This window comes from Gadus macrocephalus, chromosome 15 (assembly GCF_031168955.1).
Source record: "Gadus macrocephalus chromosome 15, ASM3116895v1".
Classification (NCBI taxonomy): Eukaryota; Metazoa; Chordata; class Actinopteri; order Gadiformes; family Gadidae; genus Gadus; species Gadus macrocephalus.
Window position 1 is genome coordinate 804919 of NC_082396.1, and position 22500 is coordinate 827418.

Consider the following 22500-nt stretch of genomic DNA (forward strand, 5'->3'; position numbering starts at 1 on the left):
GACAATACATAATAATCAATCATCAATAAAGAGGATATACATGACATTAAAATGTATGTGTGTATTTCTATTATCTCCCTAATGTTTTTTTTTCAAGACGACAAATAATAAACAACAGTGTTATCCCTTATGTTTTTTTTCATGACGACCAATAAAAAACAACATGGTTGCCCCTTATGTTTTTTTTCATGACGACCAATAAAAAACAACAATGTTACCCCTTATGTTTTTTTTCATGACGACCAATAAAAAAAGGAACAGTGTTAAGGCCGATTTAGGGTCGTTTTAGACGCAGACGTAAGCACGTAATTTACACAAGGGACTTGTTTTAGACAAGTTTTGATTTACGGTTCCTTAAGGATTGCGCGTGTTGCAAGGGGATTCTCCGGCAGAACAGTAGGGGGAGCAACGAACGAATCTGTGGGCGTGGAAGTGGAAATCGCTGGCTTGTTTATATTTATGCACTTCCAGTATTTTCGACGAGAGTAGCAGTAGCTAAGTTTAGGTTAGCGGTCTTTTTCCACACTCTGAACGATGTTAAGGTTGCTGTAAAACCGGAAATGTGAGACTCCTGAAATGATGTGGTTAGCTGGCCAATCACAGTCTTTGCGAGCTGCGTAGGGCCGTAGTGTTTTAGTCGCATAGTCAGGAATTTTGGGCGACGCACTTAAGCACGTAAGGGGGGGTATTTTACCGCGCAAGGGGGGGTTATGTATCTTACGTGCTTACGCGTTACGTCTAAAACAGAGCATATATCGGCCTTTACCCCTCATGTTTTTTTTCATGACGACCAATAAAAAAAGGAACAGTGTTACCCCTTATGGTTTATTTCGTGACTACCAAAGAAAAACGACAGTGTCACCCCTCATGTTTCATTTGATAAAAACGACAGTGTTACACTGTCGTTTTTTATTGGTCGTCATGAAAAAAAACATAAGGGGTAACACTGTCGTTTTTTATTGGTCGTCATAAAAAAAAAACGACAGTGTTACCCCTTTTTTTTTTTCTTGATGACTGATAAAAAACGACAGTGTTACCCCTTATATTTTATTTGACAAAGACAACAGTGTTACCCCTTATGTTTTTTTTCATGACGACCAATAAAAAACAACAGTGTTACCCCTTATGTTTTCTTTCACGACGACCAATAAAAAAAAACAGTGTTACCCCTTATGGTTTTTTTCATGACGACCAAAGAAAAACGACAGTGTTACCCCTTATGTTTCATTTGATAAAAACGACAGTGTTACCCCTCATGTTTCATTTGATAAAAACGACAGTGTTACCCCTTGTGTTTTTTTTCATGACGACCAAAGAAAAACAACAGTGTCACCCCCTATGTTTTATTTGATAAATATCGACAGTGTTTTCCCCTTATATTTATTTCATGACGGCCGATAAAAAACGACAGAGTTAGCCCTCATGTTTTTTCCATGTTGACCAATAAAAAACTACAGTGGCACCCCTATCGACGTTTTTGCAGGGATCGGAACATGAGCTGTTTAGAGTGTTAACCTCCGAAGTTAACAATGCACCATCAAGACACCGGTTAAAGTCATCACAAAGGTTATACTTGACTTTATAATTCGCATGAAATAGAGAAAAGAATCTTCCAATAGAGGTCATCAACCGGACTTGAACCCCGGTCTCCTGGGGGTTAGGCAGAGTGCACCCCACTGCACCACTGAGGCGATAACAATACACAATAATCAATCATCAATAAAGAGGATATACATGACATTAAAATGTATGTGTGTATTTCTATGATTTCCCTAATGTTTTTTTTTCAAGACGACAAATAATAAACAACAGTGTTACCCCTTATGTTTCTTTTCATGACGACCAAAAAAAACAACAGTGTTACCCCTTATGTTTTTTTTCATGACGACCAAAAAAAACAACAGTGTTACCCCCTTTATGTTTTTTTTCAAGACGACAAATAATAAACAACAGTGTTACCCCTTATGTTTTTTTTCATGACGACCAAAAAAAACAACAGTGTTACCCCCTTTATGTTTTTTTTCATGACGACCAATAAAAAACAACATGGTTACCCCTTATGTTTTTTTTCATGACGACCAATAAAAAACAACAATGTTACCCCTTATGTTTTTTTTCATGACGACCAATAAAAAAAGGAACAGTGTTACCCCTTATGTTTTTTTTCATGACGCCCAATAAAAAAAGGAACAGTGTTACCCCTTATGTTTTTTTTCGTGACTACCAAAGAAAAACGACAGTGTCACCCCTCATGTTTCATTTGACAAAAACGACAGTGTTACACTGTCGTTTTTTATTGGTCGTCATGAAAAAAAACATAAGGGGTAACACTGTCGTTTTTTATTGGTCGTCATCAAAAAAAAACGACAGTGTTACCCCTTGTTTTTTTCTTGATGACTGATAAAAAACGACAGTGTTACCCCTTATATTTTATTTGACAAAGACAACAGTGTTACCCCTTATGTTTTTTTTCATGACGACCAATAAAAAACAACAGTGTTACCCCTTATGTTTTCTTTCATGATGACCAATAAAAAACAACAGTGTTACCCCTTATGTTTCCTTTCATGACGACCAATAAAAAACGACAGTGTTACCCCTTATGTTTTTTTTCATGTCGACCAATAAAAAACAACAGTGTTACCCCTTAGGTTTTTTTTCATGACGACCAATAAAAAACAACAGTTTTTTTAATGTTTTTTTTCATGAAGACCAATAAAAAACAACAGTGTTACCCCCTATGTTTTATTTGATAAATATCGACCAAAAAAAACGAGAGTGTTACCCCTTATGTTTTTTTTCATGTCGACCAATAAAAAACAACAGTGTTACCCCTTAGGTTTTTTTTCATGACGACCAATAAAAAACAACAGTTTTTTTAATGTTTTTTTTCATGACGACCAAAAAAAACGACAGTGTTACCCCTTATGTTTTTTTTCATGACGGCCAATAAAAAACAACAGTGTTACCCCTCATGGTTTTTTTCATGACGACCAAAGAAAAATGACAGTGTCACCCCTCATTTTTCATTTGATAAATATCGACAGTGTTACCCCCTATGTTTTATTCAGTTTTCTGAACAAATCAATTGTCTGTGTAGGCTGTTGTAGGCTATGACGCACAACGCAGAACTGTCCATAGCTGAATATGGTACTATGCTGATTTTACATAAGCATGTTGGTGTTCAACACCTGTTGTAGTGAACATTCTAAAACTGGTGTAAAATGTTGCTGCCATATTAATAGACACGTTGAATGTTATCGTTTTGATTCTGGAATCCCACACGTAAACTGGTTGGCAAAAAAAGAGCAAAGACGGGCGGTTCACTTGACGGAGAAATCGTCACCTTCCTCATATCAGACAACTCGTAAGTCTGGATGAAAATTAAGGCTTTCTATTATTGTCACTTTCCTTTGTAAACCTTTAGAAATAACCTCCTGAATCCTTGTTATGACGCTGTGTATAATCCCGGACCGCAACAGCTTGTCGGCATGTTGTTAGTGTGTGAAATTCAGCCCAGTATCAGCCGAGTTGACTCTAATTTCCACATTGTTTATTTGCTAACGTTTGTGAATAACAGTGGCTGTTGGCAGAACTCTTTTTACACACCAGTAGAGTGTTTATCAGAGCGGATCCCTGAATGTGACGTCACCCCTCATCTCGTCTCTTTAAACAACGGATGTTGCGCAGCATTTATTATGACGTCATTATATAGATTCTCTCTCAGCACCCCCCCCTCGGACTGACTTCCCGCGTCCCTGAGGCCTAGTCAGTCATCTCACCGTGATTCTCATAACAATATTTGAAAGATTTCCTGCTCACTGTTACCCTCTAGTGGCCACACACAAACAAACAGATTTCACGAATCACGACACAATTGCCCATAACTGAATTTCGAGTTGCAAAGCTTTTCGGCGTATTTTGTATTAATTCTGTACCACGTGTATGAAGCTGTAATAGCAGCAATACCTCTGAGGAGTTTCAGTCCATTCAGCACTATGATCATCGATCCATAAGCAGGGAAATGCTCTTTGCTATGCTGAGTAAGGGGAGGAAAGCTGTGGTTTTGTGGTGGACAGCAGAGAGCCGTATTACTCAATGCATTAAGATGTGCTTCGTTTGTATTATATCCATTTAGAGATAATCTTAATTGATTCTAATTTATTGGGTTATTGACCATGCCTGCATGCTAGAATTAAAAGGGGTGGTGACAGTGGATGTTTTTGCCATGCGCTGTCCGGGACCTGCCGGTGAGGTCATACGTTTGATTGAGAATACAGGGCCCAGAAATAGCAAATCCTTTAGGTTCAGAAACAAGTATGTGTGTGTGTTTATATAGCATCTCCCTTGTATGGATCAGTATGGTGTGTGTGTGTGTGTGTGTGTGTGTGGGTGTGTGTGGGTGTGTGTGTATGTGTATGTGTGCGTGTGCGTGTCTGTGTGTGTGTGTGTGTGTGTGTGTGTGTGTGTGTGTGTGTGTGTGTGCGTGTGTGTGTGTGTGTGTGTTTCGGTGCGTGCCTGTGTGTGTTTTTGGGGCGAGGGGGCATGCTTACTGTGTGTGTTTATTGTATTGTGTGTGTGTGTGTGTGCGTGTGTGTGTGCGTGTGTGTGTTCATGCTTTTATGCACACACATTGGTTTATGTGTGTGCACGTGTGTATCCCTGTTACTGTTTCAGGAGGACACCATGTTTTTTTCCAGCATTCCCTGCAAAAAATATTTCATTACTGCAACAAAAGAAGGCCATTAACTGCAGCATAAGAACAGAGTTCAACTGCTGCTCCCCATTTCCCACCATGTTTGTCTGTTTTCCTGGCGGCTCTCCAGTTAATTTGATATAACAATGCTTCACATAACCGCCTTGGGACTTCTTCTTGGGTTGACAGAAAATTATCAATGATGCCACATGTACAGCTGAATGTCAACACCAACTTGACTTGTTTATCAAATATTAAAGCGGCAGATTAGACGCCATGCAGAACTTAATGATGATCCCCGCCATTAAAACTCCAGCTTTCTTTGTTTAAACTAATGATCGAATTCCACGACTACCGGATTCATTCTTTTGTGTTAAGTTGGGTAAATTCTGTTGGCCACATTTGGTACATTTTTGTTTTGTCAAAAGAAGCACATTTGTCGAAAAGGATATTTGTTATCGTTCACTGCCATGTCATAAGGCTTAACATCGCTCACACCACTGGTAATACGAAAATCACTGTGTTAACAGATGAGCTTTTCTGTATTATTAGAGGTGCAAAAGGAATACACACTATCCAATAGGAGTAGAATCCTCTCATGAAACTTACTTCTAAATAACATCTATCCCTATTCCAATTGTAAGCGCTCGTTTATGGGTCCGAGGTATTAGTATGCAATGGCAAGGCGATACTAAAATATAAAATGATATATCTAGGGGGCAAGAAAACAAGTAAATACAAGCAAAACATCACAAATGGCAACCAGGAGTCCATTTAATATTCATTTTATTCACATATTTGTGGACCATTAAGAGCATGCAGATAAACGCAGTGTTTTAAACTTAAAAGCAAACGGGTTCTTAAACGATCAATACACACACACACACACATACACAGACACACACACTCGTGCGTGCACACACACAGACGCACGTGCGCACACACCAACTTACATAGGGGGTTGTTGTGTGTGTGTGTGTGTGTGTGGGTCTGTGTGTGTGTGAGTGTGTGTGTGTGTGTGTGTGTGTGTGTGTGTGTGTGTGTGTGTGTGTGTGTGTGTGTGGAGCCAGGAGGACTTCTGACATTATCTTCCTGCTCTGTGTCACCAGGGTGTCTCCTCATCAATTATTGAGCCAGTACTTCGTGGTAATACATAATTTCCGATCAATTATTCATGATAATGTGTGTGTAGTTTACTTAATTGTGTTATCGACTATCAAAAGTAATTTCCAGAAAATCCACAAGGACGCAAATTGAATCAGGTGGACTTTCTTTCCGTGCGGTTAAGTATTTTAAATGGGCTCACAGTATGGATTCAACACTCATTCTGGTTGGATTCACTGAAGAAATAAATAATCGAGAATAATGAATAAACATGTAATAATGAACTACTGTGTTTGAGGGGATAAAAGAGAGTACACTTTTAAAATGTAAATACCGCATTAATAAATAGTGTGCAATTCATCATAATGGGGTTTATCATCAGAGCGATGTTCAGTGGGGAAAACTACTGTGTGTATGTGTGTGTGTGTGTGTGTGTGTGTGTGTGTGTGTGTGTGTGTGTGTGTGTGTGTGTGTGTGTGTGTGTGAGAGAGAGAGAAGAAGAGAGAAAAATAGAACAATTATTAGAGAAAAATATATACAGAGAGAGAGATACAGACAGACAGACAGACAGACAGACAGACAGACAGACAGACACACAGACACACAGACACACAGACACACAGACAGACAGAGATCGGGACAGAGAGAGAGACAGACTGGGGGTGAGAGAGAGGGAGAGAGAGAGACTGGGGGTGAGAGAGAGGGAGAGAGAGAGACCGACTGGGGGTGAGAGTGAGGGAGAGAGAGAGAGGGAGACAGAGAGAGGGAGAGAGAGAGAGAGCGTCCGTAAAAGTAAATAAATAATAGCACCCCCCAGTAGCTCTCCCTTCCTCTGCTGGCACTAAGGGAAGCTAATAAATAATGTATGGAACAGATGGTGGCAGCGCAGGGCGACAGGAGCGGAACACGGCCGGCGACATCTTTAATTGTTTTAAAGAACGTGTCACAACAGGGCGAGTGTTCCCTGTCCGCCCGGCCTGCAGATGTGCTAACAGCGAGTATAGGACACCCCCAGCTCTGACACTGGCCGGCTGTCTCCTCCACACACACACACACACACACAGGCACATACGCACACGCACGCAACTCACACACCAACACGCACGCACACACACACCACACACTGCCCGAGGGGCCGCAGTCGAACATACTGTAATACTGGCATATGTACATGTGTACAAGTTCTCAACAACAACAACAATGGCTCATTCATATTAAAGTGCACTTCTACTGTCAAATAATACATTAACTAAATTGGGGGTGATTAGAAAAATGGGATAATAGTTTTTATGGATTGTGGATGCATGGTGTAAATATTATGGGCAGGTTTGTAGTGAACCCTCGCTTCAGCGCTTACTGCTTGCGATCATGCATTACCATTCAGATTGACATGTCTAGCGTGGATTGAAATTGTGTGAAAACAATTGATACGTCGTCTTCATAAGAAAGATACAAATTGGACGAGGGTTATTGTTTAAATTGAAACAGTTCAACGTCGTCATATCGCACACGAAGCAAGGCCGTTTATTTTTCAAATATTGCCCACGAAGAGTCCAAGAAAAGTGTAAATAGTTCCACAACCACACTTGTGCTTTTTAAGGGGACACCACAGCCCCAAGTAGTAAGTATTCAACATAACAAACAATAATACTTAATACATTCAAATAAATACTCTCAAAGTTTTAAATCCATACATTAACATGAGCAATAGTGTTTCAGTTCCCAGGCTGTTTCAGCAGTCAGTCAAAATGTTTTGTGCTTGGCTTGTAAGGAGCAGACTAGAGAGCGCAGGCACGATCACGCGGAAAAACCTTTAGGCTATCGGTACATCCACAACGGCCACCATGTCCGCCGCAGTCTGACGCCGTCAGCTCCTCACTTCTTCTCCAGCGGGTCCTTGGGACAGTGAGGGTGTTTGTCAGGACTGTTGCCCTGCATGGAGCTCTTGTTCCCCAGGCCGGGGCTGGGGCCGGAGTCCCCTCCTCCACCTCTGCCCAGGGCCCCGGAGGAGACGTCGACGGGAGGCCCGACGGGAGGCCCGACGGGAGGCCCGACGGGAGGCCCGGCGGCAGGCCTGGCCACCCCGCCGGAGGAGAGCCCGACCCCGGACAGGGCTCCTACTCCGGCACCAGGCCCGGCGGACATGGCCCCCAGCAGGTTGGCCGACTGCATCACGGCCTCGGAGTGCTCGCGCGCCTTCATGCGCAGAGCGGCCACGCTCGCCGTGCGGTTCCCCTGGCAACCGTAGGGCGGCAGGAAGGACAGGCCCATCGGGTCGGGAACGCAGCAGGAGCACAGGCCACTTCCTGGGACGAAGGAGGACGACAAGGACATTCAGTCTCGGTTCTTTAGGAATATGAAAGAGACTTCCCTGTGAGACGTTGTCATGGATACGGACCGACCGTCGGAGGCTGGGATGGTCTTTACCTTTGAGAGTGGCGACCTGAGACAAGGCCTGGGCGTAGGTGGCAGAGTTGAGGAGGGTTCCCGGCAGGCAGGAGGGGAAGAAGGGCCCCCCGGGAGCCACCGTGCGGTTGATGCTGATTCAAGAAATAAAACGAGAACATTAACATTTACGTTTCGTCGTTTAGCGGACCCTTTTTATCCCAAGCGACCCGCATGCGAGTGGCCGAGAACAATCAAAGCATGATTGAAAATTGGAGCTGCGCCCAAAAGCATTCCGAGCGCGGCTCAACCTGCGTAGTACGGAGTAGCTACTGGGATCGCAACGTCGAGGTCTGCGGGTCCTTTTTTAAGTCTTGCATAAAAATGACTGATGATTTTTAATTCCACAAAAAAATAAAACAAAAGAGTTTCGAGATATATTTGTCATTTTGAAGCAACATCTCAAATCTAGAAATTCAACCAAAACGTTCTTTGATACATGTTCCGATTCTGGGTCTGATTTATGGATGTCTACGACATGTGTTCTGCAGCAGAACATCCAGAGCGAGTTCCCCCTGAGGTCACCCCTTAGCCCGGTGACGGGTTGGGGATCACACTGGCGTTCCACAGCGCTGAGGACATTTTCAGCTGATGTGCTGAGATGTACAGCAGCTCACTGTATATACTTGTGTGGTTTAACCAATGCTTGGCTCAGAGATGCTTGTCATTTGCTTTCTCTGCCCCTGCAATACCTCTTCTTCAATTTTCACACTGCCACCTTTCATATAGCACAATCTCATCTCAACATTACAATCAAACTCCTCAATACACAATACTCAAAAATACAATAAAAGCAATGAGCATTGAGCAAAAGCAATAAACAAACAATGAGCATATCTTTGTTGATGTTTTGCTGTGTGTGTGTCTGTGTGTATGTGCATGTGTGCGTGTGCGAGTGAATAAATGTGTGAGTGTGTACGTGTGTGTGTGTGTGTGTGTGTGTGTGTGTGTGTGTGTGTGTGTGTGTGTGTGTGTGTGTGTGTGTGTGTGTGTGTGTGTGTGTGTGACACCTACCTCTGCTGCATTTCTAGGGATTCTTTCTGCTTGCGCCCCGGGTCCACGGGGGACTGGGAGTTGAGGCCGCGTGACGGGGGGGTCCCCTCCCTCATCTGCTCCTTGCCCCCGTCGGGCTCCGCGCTGCCCCTCTCCGTCTTCCTCCACTTGGCCCTTCGGTTCTGGAACCAGACCTGGTCGGGGGCAGGGGGGGGGGGGGGTCCACGGGCAGACGGGGAAACAGAAGGAGGCAGAAGGATGAGGACAGGAGAGTCCCAAAACAAGAATAGTTTAATCGAAGTAAATACATTTACAATCAGAAAGATAACTATAGATATACATTTATGTAAAGATTCATTTTGGCTTCATATTTTATATTATTACTAGGATGGCTTGACGGTTTTTTGCTTATGTTTCTTCTCTTTATTTTCACTCTATTATATATTTTCCTTCAATATTTGACAACATTTTGACAAATCTTGTTAACAAATCGATCCAACTTATTATCTGTAGTGGCGTTTGTCTGTGAATGTGTCAAATCGATGGTGCTGCTGCAGTAAGTTTTTACCTCACTTGACATATTTAAAACTGCCATAGTGTTACTAAAAAAAAACATACAGCAAAGTTCTTGTATCTTAATTGAATGAAGGTCATTGCCTATAACAACATTTAATTGAGCAATTTTTCATTATCATATTTTAATGACTTCCAACTGACAGTCGAGCTATACTCTAAGAGAGAGCGCGCTATGATGAAGTCGTTTATTTCCCTATTTAGTGATTGTTTGACAACATCAGATTCGATTAAGACTCAGCTCTCGTGCGCATTAATCATGATGTGTGTGCGTGTGTGTGTGTGCGTGTTCGTGTGTGTGTGTGTGTGTGTGTGTGGGGGGGGGGTGAATGGAGGTTATAGAATCGGTCTGCAATGTGGCTCGGTGGCGCGCGAGATGGAAGGGACCAATTGGTCGCCCTATTGTATAGGCCCGCGCGAGGTGTAAATGATGTCAACAGCCAAACAAAACATGTCCATTCATTGAAAATAAAGAAAGGACAACAGTTTAGTGGCAGGATAACCACACAACGAGCGGACTTATCTCACCCCTGCACCTTACAGCTAGAAGTCGCGGCCCCCGTCTCTGAATGGCCTATAATTGCTCCATTAATCTCAATTTGCCGCGTGCTCTTAATGCGGGGGAGGCCCATTGACACTTTACAGAAGGGGGTGGGGGTTGGCGGGGGGGGGGGGGGGGGGGGGGGGCAACACAACACTACAACAGAAAGGAAATTTATTTTCTAATAATAATGCAAGTTTAATATCCCTGCATACGTGGTGGATTCGTGTTCAGATTTAATAATAGGAATGTGGTAATCGGATTAGGAGGGAATAATTTGTTTACAATCCCTAATTTACAGCGCCGGATTCCATTATCAACCCCGCCATTGGGTTTAAGCGATAGTAAAATGACCCAGGGGAACAAAAGCCAAACTATTATATTCGTCACAATTAGATCTGTTCGCACAACAAAACCCAAAAGCAAATCTGGAATGCAGGAAATTACATACAGGACACATAACTTAATTACATCTGGCCAAGTTTATAACGCCGTATATGTGCAGGGGTAGAAGCAGAATATAAATTGGCAAATTTGAGGTAAGGTGTTTTTGAGTGTGCATGTTTGTGTTTGTGTCTGTATATATATGTATGTGTGTGTGCGTTTGCGTGTGTGTTTGCGCGCGCGCGTGTGTGTGTGTGTGTGTGTGTGTGTGTGTGTGTGTGTGTGTGTGTGTGTGTGTGTGTGTGTGTGTGTGTGTGTGTGTGTGTGTTTTTGTGCAGCTGCGACCATGCTTTGGGTGCCAGCGAGCGCGCGCATGTGTGTGTGTGTGTGTGTGTGTGTGTGTGTGTGTGTGTGTGTGTGTGTGTGTGTGTGTGTGTGTGTGTGTGTGTGTGTGTGTGTGTGTGTGTGTGTGTGTTTTGCAGCGCTGCTTAATATTTAGTCTTTTGTGAAGTACTAGGTCTATATATTTTCTTTCTGTCCAGCGTTACCGGTTCCGCATCGGTGACGTATATCCGAGACGCGGACAAATTAGTGAAGAACATTATCACTGGTTAATTATGAATGACCGATTAATCAAGCTAATCTAATATTCACCATTATGATGATGTTGTTAAAGTGCATCGCCAGAATGACAAAGTGGCTTAATTTACCCTCTCTGGTCAAACCATGCTCTGAACACTTTATGTGTGCCGTCCGCGGGGGGGTTTCTATAGCGCTCTGAAAGGGGTCTCACCTGCACACGCGCCTCGGTCAGGTTGATCTTCATGGCCAGCTCCTCGCGCGTGAACACGTCAGGGTAGTGCGTCTGGGAGAACACAGCCTCCAGAGCCTCCAACTGCAACAAACACAAAGTTTCAAATAAGTTTTGTTCCCCTGGGTTCGGTTATTTGGTTGACGCAAATAGAGTTCACAAATATTGAAAAACAGACTCTCTGTTGGGACTTCATTCAAATCTGAAAGTATTCTATTCCATAATAAAAACGAATAGAATATAATGAGGGAATTATAAAACAACCACAATAAAGTAATAACTAACATACAATAATTATAATAATCACTTGACTAAAGAGTCTTTAGTAGGCTATAATTATATATACAATTTGAATCTAAGCCTGCAACATTAATTTTGTTTTGTAACACATAGGCTATAAATTGTCATAACTCTATATGGCATCGCCTGACAAATCATTTTGTATTTACTGAACTTGTGTGTGGATATATATATATAGGCCTACCTAATATCTAGACCTGAACAAATAATAAATATATATATCAACAATATTTTGCATAATAAATACATTTCTTTTAGACTTTAGTCTCATTGTGATCATTTTTCCCAGGCTTATAATCGGCAATACACTTTGTTTCGTTCCAACAATTTTGATGTTTAAAAATGTATATTACGCATTGTAGAAGGTTATATTTACCTGTTGCAGTGTGAAAGTTGTTCTGTTTCTGCGTTGTTTTCTGCGGAGGAACCCATCATCAAAATCAGCTGGGGCGTGGTTGGCGAAGCCGCTGGAGTTCACTGAGAAAAGATTTAAACACTATTTAGAATTGTTCCGATTAAATTCGATAGGCATATGTTTATATAATTTAATAGGATTTTAATAAAAAATATATATATATATATGGTCTAACACTGGTCTAATACAAAAAATATATAGTCCTTAAAGGGTTTGGAATAGCCTATAAGTTTGTAGGCCTACATAAATAACGCGTATATTTATTTGCACTAATCAACATTAGTCTCATATGAATAGTCCCTTCTTATTTGGCTGAAATGAATGGGGATTGATTTAGATAATAGTCGGTCACGGTGCTCCTCAGACCTAAGAGCCATGACACGTAACATCTGTGCCCGGGACAAAACACCCGTCCCTGCCTCGGGGCCAAACACACACCCTCACACACACTCCCTCACACACACACACACACACACACACACACACACACACACACACACACACACACACACACACACACACACACCACACACACACACCACACACACACACACACACACACACACACACACACACACACACACACACACACACACACACACACACACCAAATCATGCAAGAAATCATTCGACCTGATGCGATCTGCACATTTCTAGTAAAGGGACTTTAGACTTTTTTAGTCCGAAACAATTTGGCTGTGGTTCACGTCTATAAATAAGAGAGAGCTGCGACCTGCAAGACTGTAGCCTAACTTTCACACACACATGCACAACTGCACTGTAAAAAATACACATAAGATGTGTTGTAACACACAAAACACATGCTTATAAAATGCTTAAATAACAGAAAAACGACATTGCAATGAGCCTAGACCAGATTTTCTCCGACCTGGCTTGAAAACTATCAACTAAAGCGGAACAACGAGTAGAGAGAGATGTTATCCAATTACGTCAATTACACAAAAAATATTACTTACATGTATTGGTGCGACAGCACTCTCCGTCAAGTTGGGGGGGACAGTGGAAGTAGAACATGGCTTCACCGTCTGTATTTACAACGAAAAGTTTGAAGAAAGCCGGTGAATAGACTACAGCGGGTGGACAGCCAGGACACAGTAAGACGAGTCAGAACGGCGCATCAGAGTGTTTTCTGATTAAAGAGACCGAACAGGAAGGACGTCTGTACCTCTGGTAACAAAACAACTGTCCTTTGTCGTTTACAAGAGGCTACAGAGGGAGCGTGGAGGTCCTGTTCTGGAGAGACCTGCACTTGTACTTCCACTCGTTCTTTGCTCTGTTTGGGAGTGTCTAGTTCTCTCTCTCTCTCTCTCTCTCTCCCCCTCTCTATCTCTCTCTCCCCTCTCCTCCGCTCGCTTTCTCTCTCTCTCTCTCTCTCTCCCTCCCCTCTCCTCCGCTCTCTCTCTCTCTCTCTCTCTCGCCTTGTCACTCACCGCCTCTGTCTCTATATCTGCCTTCGTTCTCTCCCTCAACGTCTCTCTCTCTCTCTCTCTCTCTCTCTCTCTCTCTCTCTCTCTCTCTCTCTCTCTCTCTCTCTCTCTCTCTCTCTCTCTCTCTTTCTCTCTCTCTCTCTCTCTCTCGCTCATGTCCAGATGTCTCTATAACTGTATAACTGTCTATAATGTTAAGGCTTTCAGCTCGTGCCGCAAAATCTCACGTCTAATTGGTCCTAATCGGATTATCATGGCTTTGTCTCTGTCACCCCAACCCCCTGGTCCGTACGTGTGTGTTCATGTGTGTGTGTGTGTGTGTGTGTGTGTGTGTGTGTGTGTGTGTGTGTGTGTGTGTGTGTGTGTGTGTGTGTGTGCGTGCGTGTGCGTCTGTTTGCGTGCGTGAGAAGAGAAAGATGGATGTGTACAAGAGATAGACTGAGAAAGAGAGAGATGGAGAGAGAGAGAGAGAGAGAGAGAGAGAGAGAGAGAGAGAGAAGAGAGAGAGAGAGAGAGAGAGAGAGAGAGAGGAAAGAGAGATAGATTCGGAAAGCACTACCGCGGGTGCAAAACGACCAGCCCAGTGCCAAAAAATTCATCACAAGTGATTGTTATTCGAGAGTCAGGCTTATTCCCTAACCATAAACATGCACACATATTGGTGCACTTTTTATTTGGTTCTTTCATATATTAAAAAAGAGGATGACTGCTTTTGGGTTTTAGATTGACTGTCGGGTGGGTTAATTGCTCGTTAGGTGTGTGAGGGGGTCCACTTTACAACGGGTTGCGCGTGCAGAACACTCACAAGGCCAAAATTTTGATTTTGTTCACAGCGAGGGGTCCGGCGATTTATTTCGCTTCCTCAGATAAATGATCTGCTGCGGGACCCTTTCAATTAGTTTTAAAGCGCATCTGGGACGGGAGAGCGCAGACGCCACGCGTCTCTGAGGTAGGAGCAAAATGAGGCTACGAGAAGCAGCTGAAATTTAGAAGAGGATAGCGGGATTGGACTAAACCACATAAAGTGCAGAAAATCCCTTCTAATGGCGCGTAATTGGTTCTGTAATATCATTACAGGCGGATAATGGCCAGTTACAGGGCCCCGCGCTATTAAGGCTTTCCCTCGCGTGCAGCGTTTATGTTATTAAAGGGGGAATATAATGATATTTTAGTTATTAAATGCGCGTAATTAATTTATGCACCACTGAAAATAAAGTTGTTATTATGACCTCGGCGAGATGCGTGGAGAAAATTGAAATCAAATAACGGCTGATAACTTTGCCCCAATACTCGGTCTAGACACTCTGACAAGAGTACACGAGGCCTATTAGACAAGACCACTTGCTATCTGTCACGGCGTGATCCCACGCCATAGTTAGTTAAATAGATAAATCAGCATGCCTGCAACGCTCACGTTCGTGTATTGTCTTTTAACTGTATTGACTTACTTTTTTTTGCTTCGCGTTTATGGGCCTATAATGTGGAGATGCGGTGGTGGTGGGGAACCGTTTCAGGACCCCGGTCAGAGCCAGACTTGAGAGCGCATGCTTAAAAACAAATGAGAAAGGGCTGAAACTGCACTATTTTAAAGTAGTTTAAAACTTGAGCTCATGTGTACTTGTGTTACCACGCTGCACAAATGTTGGGGTTTAAATGGCATGTAATTAGTTTACCTGCACTTCGGGCAAGGAAGACCGTCCCATAAAATGCTAATTAGAAAATAAGACGCGATTGTTCCTCGACTCTTTTTTTTTCCCTCGGAGATTAAAAAACGGCGATCGAATGAGAAGAAAGACGTCCGCTGGAACGATACGTTCATACATGATGCACCATTCATATTGTTTCGACAATATTGGGAGAGGAATAATATCACTTTTGTATTATTTGAATATTTTTCAAAAACATAAGGAGGTAGATTATTTTATTATGGGTCTACAGTATCAACCCCATCAACATCGATCCGTACAAAACTTTTTTTTCTTACAGTGAACTTTTTAAATTGGTCATAAATAACACATTGCATGGATAGTATTACAAAAGACATTCATGAGGCAGTTTTTGTTGCAATTGATCTTTTTTGCTGCAAAGGTATAACATAATCATTACTTAAAGCATATAGACATCAGCACAATGTCCTAGATCAATACAAAAAAAAGTCAAGTACTTCCAGTTAAAAAAGACCAAAAAATTTTCCCAAGAAAACGTCAGTTCGATGAGGCTCGACTCCTATGCAATTATCAACAGTCGGACAATAACAGTTTGTTAAAATATACCGGATGGCATATACTGGAAAGGGTTAAGCTCTTTGTGACTTCATTGTAGAATGATCTTCCAATTCAAGAATTGTACATGTAAAAATGTATTGCAAATGTTAAAAAATCAGATCGATACAGTACGGTTAATCCACCATGTGACCGATCTTCAGCCAACGGCTGTCAGACTAACAGAGTGCGGTGATCTGGAGCTACAGTGAGAGCAGTCCGCGCCCACGAGCTACCCGCCGCGTTCACCTCAGGATCCGTCTCGTTCCCCCCCCACCCAGCTAGCGTTAGCCATGTAGCCCTCTCCCCCAGCACCGTGGGGGGGGGTGGCCCTCTCCCCCTCAGCGGTAGCCCCCACCCAGCTAGCGTTAGCCATGTAGCCCTCTCCCCCAGCACCGTGGGGGGGGGGCCCTCTCCCCCTCAGCGGTAGCCCCCACCCAGCTAGCGTTAGCCATGTAGCCCTCTCCCCCTCAGCGGTAGCCCCCACCCAGCTAGCGTTAGCCATGTAGCCCTCTCCCCCAGCACCGTGGGGGGGGGGCCCTCTCCCCCTCAGCGGTAGCCCCCACCCAGCTAGCGTTAGCCATGTAGCCTGAGCCCCCAGCACCGTGGGGGGGGGTGGCCCTCTCCCCCTCAGCGGTAGCCCCCACCCAGCTAGCGTTAGCCATGTAGCCTGAGCCCCCAGCACCGTGGGGGGGGGGGCCCTCTCCCCCTCAGCGGTAGCCCCCACCCAGCTAGCTTTAGCCATGTAGCCCTCTCCCCCCCCTCTCCCCCTCAGCGGTAGCTCTCCTTCAGCCTCCACATGCCCCCCTGGCCCGAGGCGCGCTGGAAGTCACAGAGGCTCCGCAGCAGCTCCCTGAACACGGGGGCCTGCTGCTGGGAGAGCCGCGGCGTGAAGTGCCCCAGCACCTCCTGGGTGGAGGCCTGGCCGTCCACCGCCGCCTGGAACGCCACGAAGTTCCTCAGCTCCACCAGGAGCTCGTCGTGCTCCGTGGGGGGGGGCGGGGGTCCGGCGGCCCCCCCGGCCCCTCCCCCTCCCCCCTCCTCCTCCTCCTCTTCGTCGTCAGGGCCCGAGGGCCGGCTGACGTGGTTCCTCTCCCTCATCTTAGCCAGCAGCGAGGACGAGGAGAGAGGGGCGGCACCCGACTCCGCCCCCTCCACCCCCTCCCCGCTGAAGTGCCCCCCCCCCTCGCCGGGCTTCTTGGGGGCGGACCTCTTGATGAAGGCCGCGTCCTGCGGGTTGAACACACACGGGTCACGTTTCAACATAACACTGTGCCCCCCCCCCCCCCCCCCCCATGACGTTCAACACGCCAGGGACCGGTACCTTGCACTTCTCCGCGCTGGGCGGGGCCACCGGGGTTGCCGTGGCGAGGAGCGGGTTCTTCTTCTGGCCGAAGCGTTTCCTGGGAACGCAAAGAAGACAACCACTGTAAGGCCTAAAAAAAAAAATTGTTTGGTTCCGGTTTCCGACCGACCCTGTCAATATATGTGCGACCAAAAATTATTTTATGAGCTTTAAAAAAAAAAATAAAAAAAAATATTATGCAAATTCTGTACAAGGATGAGCGAATTTTCTCGTTTTTAAATGAAAACAACCTACATATCATTCGCTGCCGCTGGAAAAAATAAAATAAAAAAATAAAATAAATTCCCTACCTACCCATGACCTCAACTGACAACCAACAGGAACCAAACTTTTTTTTTTTTTTAGGCCTAAGCAAAGGTCCCACTGGTGTGTGTGGGGTGGGGCACTGCCGCTCTGGAGCCGCCCCAGTGACAGGAGAGTGGGGGGGGGGGCGTACCGGGCGGGGGGCTGGGGCGCCGGCCGGTTGTAGGACGGCCGGCAGCGCTGCCGGGACACCTTCAGGGCCTTCAGGGCGTCCCGGGCCACGCGGTTAGCCTCCGCCTCCACCAGCACGTAGTCCGGGTTGGACGCCTCGATGATGCTGTCGTGCTGCATGACGCTGTGGATTCCTGCGGAAGCACGACGGCCACGACACACCTCAGGGTTCAGGTCAGGGCCCAACGGTTTGGGGAAGGGGCCGGATCGCCATGGTCTCTGCCAATATTGCGATTTAGAATGCGCTTTTTCTATTTAAAGCTCCTTATGTTCTGTATTATTCTCTAAACAAGCAATAAATCATTCTATGGTATGACCAACACAACATTGGAAGCAGCAAACATACGAACCGCTGTTTCTGTTGATGTGTTGAGATGAATTGATGCATGAATTGCTATTATAACATCTTTATTGGACTATTGAATCGTAAAATAAAGATAAATAAGAATCTTCCTGATCTGCAGTCAGCCGCAACGGAAGCACAGCCGACGCGCTCGCGGGACGCCTCACCTGACTGCTTGAAGAGCTTGGCCAGCACGTAGTCGTCGTTCCTCTTCAGGTCGTCCTTGTGCTCGTCCTCCTTCCTGAAGGTCCTCTTCTTCACCAGGTGGGGGATGTGCTGGCCCTCCACCTGGGCCTCGCGCCGCCCTTTCTTCTTGTGCTTGCGTTGGTCCGTGCGGCAGTGCTTCCTCTTCTCGCTGTGTTTGTGCGGAGCCGTGGCGGCGTGGTGGTCTGTGACCGGTGGTCTGAGGTTCGCTCCGTCCGAGTGGGACCCCGACGTCGAGGCGGACGCCGTGTTGGCCCCGTCCGCGAGTCCATTTGGAAGACCCTGAGAGAGTCTATGGCTAGTGTTCTCTTCCTTTGCAGCAGCACTGGGGGACAGGGATGGGCTTTGGGCTGAGGCAGCGCCGTTTGAGTCGGCCTGGGAGTGTTTGTGGGAATGTTTGGAGTGTTTCGACCGGTGCGATGACCTCGGCCTCTCTGGTTTTATCGGCGCCTTGACGTCCGAGCCCGTGCCTGTCCAAGGAAAACGTAGATGTTTTACCAGGACCTGACTTTGATATCCGCTGTTGTTATACAGGGTGAGACGGACACAATGTGAAGTTCGCTGACCTGCGAATATGGCGCTGGTCTCCGTCCCCTGGTCGCCGTCGGGGTTGGACAGCGTGAAGAGCTCGTAGACGTCGTTGGACTTGAAGAAGCGCCGCTGCTTGGGGTCCTTCAGGACGCGGTTGGTCAAAAACTGTTTGAAGATTTGCCTGAACAAAAACAACAATAAAGAGGTCACTCGACACGTCATTCATGAGTGAAGTTCTACCGTTGGAACGAAAAACACCAACTCTCACAAATTTTTGTACGTGGAATATTGGTATAAATTAAACAACACAAATTGAACAGTTATAATCAGTACAGCTATCTACCCGTGGGGTGACCTCCGCCTGAATCACCACTCAATCAAAACAGAAGTGCAGTGGATGGAGAAAGTTGCCATGTTGAAAGCACTTAAAACGAAACAAGCAACAGCATCGAAATCCTAGACCGACCGTTTAATAATGCTGGGAAGCTTTTCAATTACTGAGTTCTGGGATGAGTGCAGTAATATGGCAGTGATGTGAGCAATTAGCAAATGTCATAACCAAAGGAATAGCAATGACAGTATACAGAGTGCCGTAAAGCGCGTCACAACAACTGCCGCTGTCTCATCACAGGAACCACGTTATAGCCGGCGGAAGTGGATTCAGTTGGAATGGGCGAAAATTATGACTTTAGAGTCAACAGACGTAGCAGGCTCATGCCAACACACTCATGCGCGCAGACACGCACCTGTGGTAGATTTTCTCCTCAATGGTGCCGGCAGTCAACAGCCTATAGACCGTCACCTGCTGAGTCTGCCCTATCCTCCAGGCTCTCTCCCGGGCCTACACACACACACACGCGCACGCGCACACGCACACACACACACACCTTAAAAAACATGGCATAAAACAGCACAATATGGCAAATAATCCTATGTGATGATGAACACAAAAACACAAAGAAGAAATTGATTGTCAAGCCGGTTAAAGGCTGATGACTGTCTCGGCTACTGACTGGCACTAAAAAAAAAGTGTTGGTATGCGTGTTTGTTTCTGAATTTCTGTGCCCGTGCATGTGTCTTCAGGTGTGTGTGTGTGTGTGTGTGTGTGTGTGTGTGTGTGTGTGTGTGTGTGTGTGTGTGTGTGTGTGTGTGTGTGTGTGTGTGTGTGTGTGTGTGTGTGTGTGTGTGTGTGTGTGTGTGTGTGTGTGTGTGCGCGCGCGTGCGTGCGCGCGTGCGTGCGTGTATTCAGGTGTATACATCTTAAGGTCTGAGTGTGCCTCTTCGTGTGTGCGTGTCTGTCGGCGTGTGTCCTGGGTTCGGACCTGCATGTCGGTGCTGGGGTTCCAGTCAGGGTCGTAGATGATGACCCGGTTGGCTCCGGTGAGGTTGACGCCAAGGCCTCCGACCCGCGTGGTCAACAGGAAGATAAAGATGGAGCGGTCCTGATAGCAGGGGAGGAATAACGATACGCTTAACATCAGAGCTCCAAGTGCTTGTGGTAATAAAGAAATATCTATGCCATTGATTGTGCTTCATAATGGTCCTGCAACGACAATACTCATCTAATGAATTGATTTCATTATTTATTTAGGGCCATGAAATAGTGACATTGGGAAATTTCAAATGAAGTGGAGGTTAAACCTGAGTTTGCTTCGCTGGACTGCGTGTAAATATAGCAAATGTGTTTTCTCAACTGAGGATGGGTTTGTAAGAGTGAAAGCCTGAAATTAGAATTATTATTTTTTAACAATAAATTTAGAACTTGCATGAACAGGTATATTACGATCTTTTTTTCTCATTACACAAAACAACGTTTGTTTAGGTAGTATATGTGAATAGAAAATATCCCATTAAAAGAGCAATTATGGGATGCACCAACAGTGATTACACTGAGATCTGCATTCATTACTCTCGTCAATACTGGTCCATGTAAAAACCAATAGACTACAAAACGGGGTGAGCATTGAGTCCCACAGATCTCATGTCTACAATTAGTGTTTCCCACCCACCCCCCCCCCCCCCACACCTCCGGGCTTAAGCTAAAGCACTCAACAGCCCCCCCTCTCTGCCCCAAGGAGGGGATTTTCCTGGGAGCCACTCAGAGAGCCATTAGAGAGAGAGAGAGAGAGAGAGTGAGAGAGAGAGAGAGAGAGAGAGAGAGAGAGAGAGAGAGAGAGAGAGAGACAGAGACAGACAGAGAGAGAGAGCGATAGAGAGACAGAGACAGAGACAGAGACAGAGAGAGAGAGAGAGAGAGAGAGAGAGAGAGACAGAGACAGACAGAGAGCGATAGAGACATCTCCCACCCCGTTGTAGCGGTTGATGAGCGGTTGCCGCGCCGCGATGGGGGTGGTGCCGTCCATCTTGACGAACTGGTAGCAGTTCTCCCTCACAAACACCTCCAGGATGTCCAGCATCTGTCCGCGGGAGGGAGCCCAGATGGAGGGTCGTGGTGGAGGAGAGGCCGGCCGGCGGACAGAGAGAGGGGGACGGAGGTTTGGATTATCTCTAACAGGATTAGGGCAGATTAATATTACATGGACAGAGATACCGACAGGGAGGGTCTCAGGTTCCCTGTGAGGTATAATCTCATTGGTATCGACTGCAACAGCTGGGGCCTCTCTCACACACGCACACACCCGTGCGCACGTATGCACACACACGCACACACGTACGCACACACACAGTGAATAGTTTTATAGACATCATGGGTTCAGGTTGAGAATAGCACAGTGGAGAGACATAGAGCTCTAGCACTGACAATGAGTCAGACATGCAAATGAAGGACTCACGGCTAACAAGTAGAACAATTTAATATCGCAATATGAGACGGGGTATAGTCGGCCCTTCTGAGTTATTGTTTCATCATGGCCTCAATGTCAATGTTGTCTTTTAATGGTTTCCAAAGGCTGGGAGAGTTCAAGTGTATTCATTAGATTGAAAAGATCCGAGAATTACCTTCTTTGTAATAACATCGATGAATAACTGCTACCTGCTCTGTAATAACACCCACATAACTTACATTTTGTTCTATTGAATTAATAATTCAAAGAAAAAAAAAAAGACAAAATACATGGTCATCGAGGTAAAACCATAAAGGTAACGTTCATGACCTCATAGAAGCTCTGCTATAAAAGCTCCAAACACTTCAACACTTAAAAAAAAAACTATTTAAAATCTGTCCACCCAGATGGACGTGAGACAGCTCCATCTACCAGACAACCGACCGGACGGTACCCACGGGACGGTACCCACGGGACGGTACCCACGGGACGGTACCCACGGGACGGTACCCACGGGACGGTACCGACAGGACGGTACCCACGGGACGGTACCAACGGGACGGTACCCACGGGACGGTACCGACCGGACGGTACCGACCGGACGGTACCCACGGGACGGTACCCACGGGACGGTACCCACGGGACGGTACCCACGGGACGGTACCGACAGGACGGTACCGACAGGACGGTACCGACAGGATGATACCAACAGGGCGGTCCTCCCGGGACGGTACCGACAGGACGGTACCGACGGGACGGTACCGACGGGACGGTACCCACGGGACGGTACCGACCGGACGGTACCGACGGGACGGTACCCACGGGACG

General features: G+C 45.7%; 2 protein-coding genes across 2 annotated transcripts in view; both read right to left on the reverse strand.

The window, feature by feature from the left end:
- Window positions 1-7308: 7308 nt before the first annotated feature.
- On the reverse strand, window positions 7309-13646 carry drgx (dorsal root ganglia homeobox). The gene is made up of 6 exons (XM_060073507.1): window positions 13240-13646; window positions 12224-12324; window positions 11530-11631; window positions 9260-9432; window positions 8228-8340; window positions 7309-8106 (listed from the first exon to the last, which is right to left on the reverse strand). The coding sequence occupies exons 1-6, from the start codon at window positions 13295-13297 to the stop codon at window positions 7676-7678; spliced, it is 978 nt and encodes a 325-aa protein (XP_059929490.1). The 5' UTR covers window positions 13298-13646; the 3' UTR covers window positions 7309-7675.
- A 3088-nt stretch (window positions 13647-16734) lies between these two features.
- Window positions 16735-22500, reverse strand: part of ercc6 (excision repair cross-complementation group 6) — a gene marked incomplete at its 5' end in the record, with an annotated part of 7945 nt that continues 2179 nt past the window's right edge. Inside the window, 8 exons of the mRNA XM_060073137.1 lie at window positions 16735-17201; window positions 17296-17374; window positions 17774-17945; window positions 18322-18828; window positions 18925-19070; window positions 19636-19730; window positions 20212-20331; window positions 21196-21306. Coding sequence (XP_059929120.1) covers window positions 16743-17201; window positions 17296-17374; window positions 17774-17945; window positions 18322-18828; window positions 18925-19070; window positions 19636-19730; window positions 20212-20331; window positions 21196-21306 — 1689 coding nt within the window. The remainder of the gene's footprint in view (window positions 17202-17295; window positions 17375-17773; window positions 17946-18321; window positions 18829-18924; window positions 19071-19635; window positions 19731-20211; window positions 20332-21195; window positions 21307-22500) is intronic.